Raw genomic sequence first — 9,664 nt, 5'->3', positions numbered from 1 at the left:
ACAACATATAAATGCTCAATATAATTAAAAAATGCAATGTTGGTAACAATATTGTAATAAACAATTTAAAAAACTAGCTTGTTAGCTGTAATAATAGTTTTTAGTTATTAAAATACATATCACTTATTCACAGGCTGTTATTTTAGTCTATTGTATCAGAACTTACTTGTGTTAACCCCATTGTAACGCATTGGGCTAACGCCTGTCATATTTTATAGCAAGATTTACAATTAATAAATATATATTACGTCAGAAAAAAATAATTCAGCTATAAAAAACATAGATTGCATATATCAGTATTTATTCATTTAAATAAAAAAAACTAAAGCGTTACTTATAACTCAGCAGCATAATAGGGCTAATAACATTGATAGTTATTAGCCCTGTTGTTTTCATAAAATAATTGTTAGAGATTAAGTATAAGAGTGTAAAAGATATATTCTGATTTTAGTTAGTTTACAAATATCGAAAGCATTGTCAATATCAATTTCTTGCCAACTTTTCTTCCGTATAAATACAGATAGTATATTAAAAAATACAACTTTAAGTAATTATGTAAATGGAGAAATTATCAAGTTATTAAGTAGTAGTAATTTAAATAATATCACCCAATATTCTAGTTCGTAAAACGCACATCACGAGTGCAAAGGGTTAAAATTCGCTTCTTCGATCTACTATATTTTACAAATATAATATATATACGACTCTTCCATTATTATTTTAAATATAAAAAATATAGACCAAGAATTAAAAAATCATTAAAATTTAAGCATATACTAATAAAAATAAATCAATAATGTACTATATCAGTAGTGACAACATAGTTACTCATTTTTACAGACATGTCAATGATTAATAATGATTTCAAAATATATTTAATGATTTATAGATAAAGTATATTCATAATAAGCTACTTGTTTACTCGTGATACTGTTAGTTTTGCATGATTAAAATATTTTTAATATGTTGAGTGATACAATGATACTTGTTATAGTCGATACTTATTGTATATATCTAATGTATATACAATATATCTATACACCCTCACAACAAATTAATTGATTAAATCGATAGCTATTACATTATTTAAATATATTATAGATTTTTATATTTACACTATTTGATTCGTTGTGACTGTTTTTGTACTATTTTAAAAGTAAATGTACTGACTTTTAATTAATATAATTGATCATTTCTTCTTGGCTTCGAGAGCTTTTTATTCGCCTTCAATAACCAACTCATATTATCATGGTCCAATTATAATTTTTTCTGCCCCTTGAACTCTTTCAATTCGTGAACCATTTCATTATTAATTTCTGGTGACGGCTTTCGTCCATCTATTCGAGGTAACCTACCCATCCTAGTCTTTGTTTATTCATTAATTAATGTTTGTCTTGTAGGTCCATATATCTTCCTTAGGATTTTTTGTTTGAAAACCACCAGCCTGAGACAAATATCATGCCTCGCAGATTTATACAGTTGATATTTGTACCTATTCCTCAGTATCCTAAGCCTCAGCAGATCTTTACTAGTATGGTATCATTATTACCGCGTCTTAATCTCTTATTTAATATTGATTTGGTGGCTTAGGATTGAACCTAGATATGTGAATTTGCCCATTTTATATTTATGTTAGATTTGTATCGCATCCGCTACTCTTCGCTTCCTGATGGTTATGGTTTCGTTAATTTGTATACCAAAAACTTCTGCTTATTTTACAGATTCATTCTACTCGAAATTACTATATCATCCACATGCTCACATTCAGATTGTATTAGAATCAATTCGACCCTTGATATTGAGTTTGCGGATTATCGCCTTCAACGCTATATTAAATAATGCGTCTTCTTGCCTAACACCAGATTTAATTTCAAAACACTCAGAGAGTTCATTTTCAACATATACCACTGCTTTTGATTCCAATAGTGTAATTCCTATTAGTATTTTACTGGAATTACCCATATCTTCATTTCACTATTCAAGCAATTGAACGCTTATTTGAAATATATAAATAGGTGGTAGAGTCGTATATTATATTCATATGCTTTCTTCAAGGTTTATCTCATGTGTAATTTTGCCTGAAACCACATGATACTCACTCAAAATCTTTAAGCTGTTTGTGCCTAATACATGTATGTATTATATAGACCACTTTTAGAATAGTAATTATCCTATAGTTTTTGCAATGTGTTTCTGCACCTTTTTTAATCTTTGGTGATTAATTTATGCATGTACCTATTTAGATTTTGTCCTTCATTTTTCAGTAGTTCACTTGAGTGTTATTGTAACCATTTTTCAATTTTGGACTCACTTTTTTTCTATTTTTATTACATGTATAATTAATCACAAATTCATATTTGATATTATTTTATTAATTGTATTATAAGTTCAAGGCAAAAAACTAGGATCTATTTGAAAGAAAAAGTTGTTTGACTTTAAAATGGGTCATCAATCGCTATTGTTAAAAGCTTTTAAGAAAAAAAGCGATACCGATAAAAGTGCGATTATACGATAAGAATCGCAACCCCTTGTTCGCTTTCAACATACACTTTCTATTTCAATAAGCAGAAATGCAAGTGACTTTTAAGCTTATTGTTTTTCTAAGAATTGAACAATATTAAAATGGATTAAACACACAACACGGATGTTATAAATATTATATATGTAATATGGTAACCAAAGTACATAAATGTATAAAATAAACATTTTTATATTCTTTACCCATGGAACTACCATTACCATTACTCTTAACAATACACATTTATAAGCTAAAAATATCAACTGATCCAAAATATTTTATATAATAGATTCAGAATTATTTTCTATTTTTATTACATTTTTAATCTATTACAAACATATATTTGATTTCATTTACTATATCTTAAGTTCATGTATAAAAGATCAGAGAATATTTGAAAGAAAAAGTGTTTTTACTTAACGATGAGTCAATGCATTATTCATCGAGTCGACACCCTTATTTTATTTTAAAATTTACTCTCTGTTTCAATAATCAGAAATGCAAATTTATGAGATTAGCTAGAAGTGGTTTTCAATTTCATTGTTTTTCTTAGAATTTAACAAATGTTATGAATCGTATAGATACAACATATATTTCATTGTAGTATAAATATTATATAATACACAACACTTAATAAATATTATATACATACATATGTAGTATGGTATCCGATGAAAAATCAACGGAAAGAACATAAATTAAATATAAAATAAACATTTTTTACATTCACTATCAATGGAATATAATATATATTGAGAATACATAATTACATAAGTAATATGAACTGCCCGAAAATATTGTTGTATTTTATATAAACACAGACGCATACGAATAGTTATTATTATTTTATTAAGCACTTTATGTACTTTAAATAAATAATAATAGTCAAATGTCGATAAAGTAGAGAACTATTTTAATTATTGTATAATATATTATTTAGTCAAGACTCGAACCAATAGCATTTAATTAATTCTTTTAATGTATTTTTACCCTAATATATTTAATTAAATATTTTTTTTAAATTATATAGATTTATTTTATTATTATATGTGTATATTTATTATATTCATAACTAATAGTTATGAATATAATAAATATATACATATTTACTATGAATATTTTATTATACATAATAATAATTTATTAATTCATCGCATCTTTTATTACATAAATCTATCTGAATTTAAATTAAAAGAATATTAACATTCTTTGATCAGGTCCAATATCTAATATTATATATAGAGGAAATAAAATACATTGTTTTCAATTAATAATATTCATTTTACAGTACAGATTTTTTTAAATTACAAGTCAAATATTATATTAGAAACATATTCATAGACAATAGCTTAAAAAATAAGTAACTAACTAAAACCTAAAATATATGTTACATTGCCTTTTTTATATACAATACATACACAAAAATATATAATTAATTTATATAAATAATATACAATACATAAAAGTTTTCCGAATAAGTTCAAGATCTTACCAATGTTTTTGATTCAGCTGCTTCAGTTTCAGTCGTTGTATTTTTTTTCTTTCTTAATATTTTCCTCATCTGAAAAATAACAAAAAAAAAATCGTTATATATCATCTTTATTATTATAATAATTTTAATTTATAGAAAAAAATCTCACCATTTTCAATTTTCTTATACATTCCCTCCTATTGATATCCTCATGGTTCTTTATATCTCTCTGTAACAATGCCGCTCTCGATTGTGTATCATTCAATTCAATTCTCAATAAATGCATATCACACGTCTTTACGACATATTTTTCCTTGAAAGATTTATTTATAGCTTTCAACTTTTCATTTTCGATCTTCAAACTATCCAACTCTTTAAACAATTTATTCATTTGCTCATCGTCTTTATTTTCCTTTCGAGATTTAATACGAATGTGAGCTTTGACCCGATTCCATGTCAATCTGTTCCTGAAAACTGCCTTTGCACTCCTTAATTCATTGTAGTGTACGTTTAAATTTTGAAACTTAGTAGATGCAGCTCCGCTAGACGTGCTGTTTTCAGAAATGATACTCTGATTGGTTAGCTGAGCCGTTTCTTCAACCCTTTCGCATACTTCGACAGCCTCGCGTAGAGTTCCAGAGTCAGGATGTTCTCCCCATTCTTCTTCTTCTATAAAATGTAATAATAATTAATAATAATTAATGTTACGTAAATAAACTATTCTTTACCTCTGATTTTCTTAGCGTCCCACAAAGTCCAAGAAGTCGGAAAATCGCAAATTAAATCAATACTCTTTCTCTTCATCAAGGTTTTAGGATTAATAACTTTGCAACTGCGTTTATCCATATTGTTAATATTATATAAATAAATAGGTAACAAGCAAAAGTCTACGCTCTACAGGTGTTTAGCCGTACACGGACACAAGCCCAATGGAACAGGTGAGTCCTAGAATATTACCCCATTATTAAATTTGTGACTATAGGTGGGAGTTGATTATACAGCGCAACAAGATTTTTAAGGCAAATATAAGAACTACGTAAATATTTTTTTATATATATATATAATATATTTTTTATAAACATACTAAAAAAATATTTTAGTGGCTTTGAATTATTGATTATGATATACTATGTAACATATTTAATTTAATTAAAGCTGTATTGATGGGCTGTAGATTATAATTATAATTGTAATCTATATTAATAAAAAGGAATTATTAATATAAAAATTGATACCAAAAAATGCTGTCGATTTTTATTTAAATAAGCATTAAATTAGTCTCTTTTTATGCGGCTTATATTTAATGCAAATTTTAATTGCTTCCCTTTTCAATATCGTAAGATTAAAATGTTTATTTTAAACTAGTTATCTTTTTATTGTCGTTCTATACTTTTTTCTATGATTTTTTAAAGCAATTTGCAATTTTTTAATATTTTTATGTAGCCATTTTTAAAAAAATATAAATTATTTTAATTTTAATTTGTATTTTTAAACTCTTTTTATTTCCTTGCATTTCTCTTTAAATTTTTATAAACAAAGTTACGATTTTTTAGTTTTTTTAATAGCCACCAAGGCTGGCTAAATCTTAATCGATATATTTACAATAACTCTTTTTATACCATATTTCATAACGACATTATTAAAACTACGATAGTTAACGTGTCCTCAAATTTTGTTATATCCTACATACATAAATAACATAAAAATGTAATAAATTTTATTTTATTTCTATTTATTTTGTGGGGGCCACACAGTGTGGGGATCTTATTCCTGAAACTCGCCAAATTACTCGGACCAAAAGTGATTATTCATCAATAAGGACAAACAAGACAATAGTGCGATCGCACACAAATACTAGAACTAAATAGTTCCCCCATAAATAAATAACACGCAAGGATTCTCCGGTGCATTGAATGAATATTTCTTTGTTACAAAACAGTCATGGGGAACAATATATAAGCGGAAGACAAATAGCCCCGTAAGGCAACAATACTCCCGTTACACAATTCAACCTCGGAGATGCAAATGCCACTTTCTAAAGGCGTATACTTATTTCGTTATTCTGAGAAACGATTGCAACGATTGGATAAATGATCGCTGCATGATGGTGATTGGTGAGCAAGCTTTGCAAAGACACCGGCAGTCACATGACAAACTCCAGCAGACACCTGGCAGACTCAGACAAATACTCGAAGAGACCAGCAAACGCCCGCCCGCCCGCGGACAATATACTGTCATGGACGCTCTCGCTAAAGAGGGATCAACCCCACCATACGAGCACCGCAATAGAGAGGGAGGCAGCTTTCTACCTACATACATATATGTGTAGTATTTTATATTTAAGTTTATGCAAAACTGTTACCAGCTTTTCCGGTGTCTATTTTTGTTACGGTCACTCTCTTTTGGCCTTAAAACCCAACAGTAGTGGACAAAAAAGGGTACATTATACCATAGCCTAACTTGGCCTAATTACACACATTTTTACACATTTACACATTTTTCTTAAAAATAATATGTATGTTTACAAACATATTTTATAAATTTAAGTACACATTTATAAATGTGAATTTAGTATATTATAGACAATATTTTTATATAACACGTTCAAGATTTGGTTTTGTATTTAAAGGTATGTTAAGGATCCCGGAGACGATCAATCGCGATCGATCAATCGTTACGTGATTGACGGTTTCGATTGATACTGTGTCAATCGCTATGACTCATTCGGTTTGTTGCGTCATCGAAGGAAGTCGTATCGAATCTGTTTTTTATCTCTGATACAATCCCGGGATATCCGGGACGGTTGATAAATCTGATTCTAGTACCTGCCGATCTGTCAAGATGATTTCGGACGCAGATATGGCATTTCTTGCAATTACTCTTGCGATTTCTATTCAGAAAAAAAATGAAAAGAATCAGACGTTAGTACGAAGTGAGCAAAATGATTTTTAAAATACTATTGTTGCACAATAATAAATAAATAATGATAAAATTAATTAAAATTAAATTCATCATTTATCTATGTTATACTATTCTATTTTTTTAAATTATATGTAAGATGCTTTTAGATTCTAAAGCTTCAGTTTTATATATGATTTGTACTGAAATAAGATAATTAAATTAATTTAAAATAAACAGTAATTATATATAGCATTAAAACGGCAATGTAACAAAAATCTATGTGCTATCTAATTGATGTACTTAATTTAGTGTTGATTTGCCAGATAATGATATTAACTTTAATTACGATAAATCTACGTATGTATAAGAAACAGTATTAAAATATTTTTATAAATTAACTATATTGAAAAAAAAATATTTTATAACCATTTTATCAAAAAAAAAAATTATTTACAATTTGCCAATACATACGTATATCAAAATCGTGATTGACAGGCGTTCTTGTGTACCGTCGCTCGTCGTAGTGCGACGATGAGTAAAATAACAACAGTTCATTTATTTTAAATATTAAATTTATTACACATATATTTATGTTTATACAATATTTAATAGCATAAACAAAAATTCAAAGTTAGGTTAAAACTTTTTTCTTTCGAATAAACCACCAAAAATTAAAGTTTAACATTACTACTATTGACAATAAAATCTTGAATAATATAAAATATTTTAAAATACGTATAAGCTTTTTTTCTTAATTTAAGTCTTTATCCGGCGAATGTTTATCCTCTTCAATAACCATTTTTTTTTATTTATGTGTTATTGTTTTTATCTAGAAAAAAATACCAGTTAAATTTGATAACTTTATTTGATGCCTCTAATGAAAAACTATGTTTACCTCTTTCATTATGTTGCTCCATTCTCTCTGCGCACTTTCTTGCCTCTTCATCAAATTTCGCTGCAACATCGAAACCCGAGATTTGGCGTCTCTCAGATGAATATACAATATAGACGTTTCGCCGGATCTCTCTATAATCTTCTGCTTATACTGCCTGTTTTCTACTTTCAACCTGCCGTTATCAATTTGCAGATCGTTCATCTCTTTGAGCACATTCTTAACTCTTTTCTCATGTTTGAGCTCTTTTGAAAGTTTACGGCGGTTTTGGCGTTTGACTCGACTGCAAGCGAATCTGTTCTCTAAGCTTGCTCTCCGTTTCCACGAGTCGCTATAGTTCACATTCAGATTATTGAATGCATAATATTTCTTAGAAGCCGAACATCCGCTAAGCGAAGACAAATCTGAGATATTTTTTTGGGGCACTTGAACCATCTCATTTATGATCGTATTTATGGGCGGAGTTTCCATTAGCAAATTGTCTTCAGTACTCGTTACATCTGATGATTGCACCATATATTCCGTGGTTTCGTATGCTTGACTTTTCATTGTTAAATTTTGAGATTTTTCTAAAAGAGTTACTTCAGGCTTTTGGACCATCTCTTTCATGATCACCTGTATTTTTTGACTTTCAATAGGCGAATTTTCTTCAGTAGTCTTTTGAGTTATGTTGGACATCTGAACCTCTTCTTCCATTTCACATTCTTGATTATCCATTATTACATAGTTTTGAGAATAACTATGAGCATCTTCTAAGACAGTCTTATTAGATAACTGAATCACATCTTCTTCCATTTCATATGCTTGGCTCTTCGTGATTTCGGTTTGATCAGTAGTTGCTTCATCATCTTTTGAAAGAGACACATTGGGTAGTTGAACTGCTTCGCAGGCTTGACTTTCCATGACTAAATTTCCACCAGCGACTTCTTCATCATTTTCTTTTTCTGTAAAAATGACAATGTGCAATGTAAAATATTTCTTGCTACATACTTATGTACATCGTTTTAGAAATGATAAAGCATTAGCGGCTTAACATACGTTCGTCCCATTTTTCAAATGCATCGCAAATTAAAAAAAAAGTTATAATTATAGAAGCAATACTGTAGTTGATTCAATGTGATTTTGGAGATTTAAAAAATAAAGTAACCTAAAATTATTCACGAGATGTATCTTCCAGCTATCAATAAGATAGAAAATGATAATCTATCAAAATGGCACATACATAATTGTTAAAACGGGAGGATTATATGCTCTTCTTGGCAATGTTTATTGGATACTTTATCAAAAGAAAAAGTTTATAGATCAAATTGAAAAATAAAAATGTAAAAAGTGTATAAATATATAAAAAACCCAAAATATTAAATTACTCCTCACTGTTACTTTTAACATAGAAGAGTGATTAAAATTTATATATTTCTTACCCATGATTTTATTCCATAGACTCCAAACGCTCGGATAGCCAACTAGTATATCAACTTTTTTGGTATTTCTGCTTTTCTTGGTCTTTGTTGATTTGATCGTACGCCTATCCACTTTTTTAACCATTTTGAAAACTCAAAAAACGTACAAGTTGTTAACAACAGTGGTCACTTCAGTGGTCCTTTCCCGAGAGCGCTCACTGTGACAATGAGACTTTTCTTGTGGACAACTAGATCCTTGCATACCCCCCTCCACTTTACCACTGCCAAATCCGAAACCACGCCCACGCGCCTGAAAAAGTGGAAACACTTAATTGTTATTTTTGAAAGAACAGTAACAAACGTCGCCATTTCGTAGCCCTGCTAATATCTTTAATTATCAGCAGTGTTGCTTAATGTATAAGCTCATAAAGCACATTATTGAAAAATAATTTAAAGTTTTAAGCAAATAATTATTTGTATTT

At 28.5% G+C, this 9,664-nt stretch overlaps 1 protein-coding gene across 1 annotated transcript; it reads right to left on the bottom strand.

Annotated features, from left to right (window-relative positions):
* Positions 1 to 377: 377 nt before the first annotated feature.
* LOC148235220 (uncharacterized) lies at positions 378 to 4,902 on the bottom strand. The gene is made up of 3 exons (XM_088186071.1): positions 4,718 to 4,902; positions 4,159 to 4,658; positions 378 to 383 (listed from the first exon to the last, which is right to left on the bottom strand). Exons 1-3 carry the CDS (start codon positions 4,833 to 4,835, stop codon positions 378 to 380), a joined length of 624 nt encoding a protein of 207 aa, XP_088042197.1. The 5' UTR covers positions 4,836 to 4,902.
* Positions 4,903 to 9,664: the final 4,762 nt, after the last annotated feature.

The sequence above is a fragment of the Plectrocnemia conspersa genome, unplaced genomic scaffold (genome assembly GCF_051122295.1).
Source record: "Plectrocnemia conspersa isolate PC_06_02 unplaced genomic scaffold, ASM5112229v1 ptg000005l, whole genome shotgun sequence".
Taxonomy (NCBI): domain Eukaryota; kingdom Metazoa; phylum Arthropoda; class Insecta; order Trichoptera; family Polycentropodidae; genus Plectrocnemia; species Plectrocnemia conspersa.
Note: the sequence above shows the minus strand (reverse complement) of the source record. Positions and strands in the feature narration are given on the sequence as shown.

Excerpts from the sequence above, each read along its gene's own strand:
- LOC148235220 (XM_088186071.1), bottom strand. The coding sequence starts at position 4,835 with ATGGATAAACGCAGTTGCAAAGTTATTAATCCTAAAACCTTGATGAAG. Across the intron at positions 4,659-4,717 it reads GGACGCTAAGAAAATCAGAG|AAGAAGAAGAATGGGGAGAA; the intron begins GTAAAGAATAGT and ends TACATTTTATAG.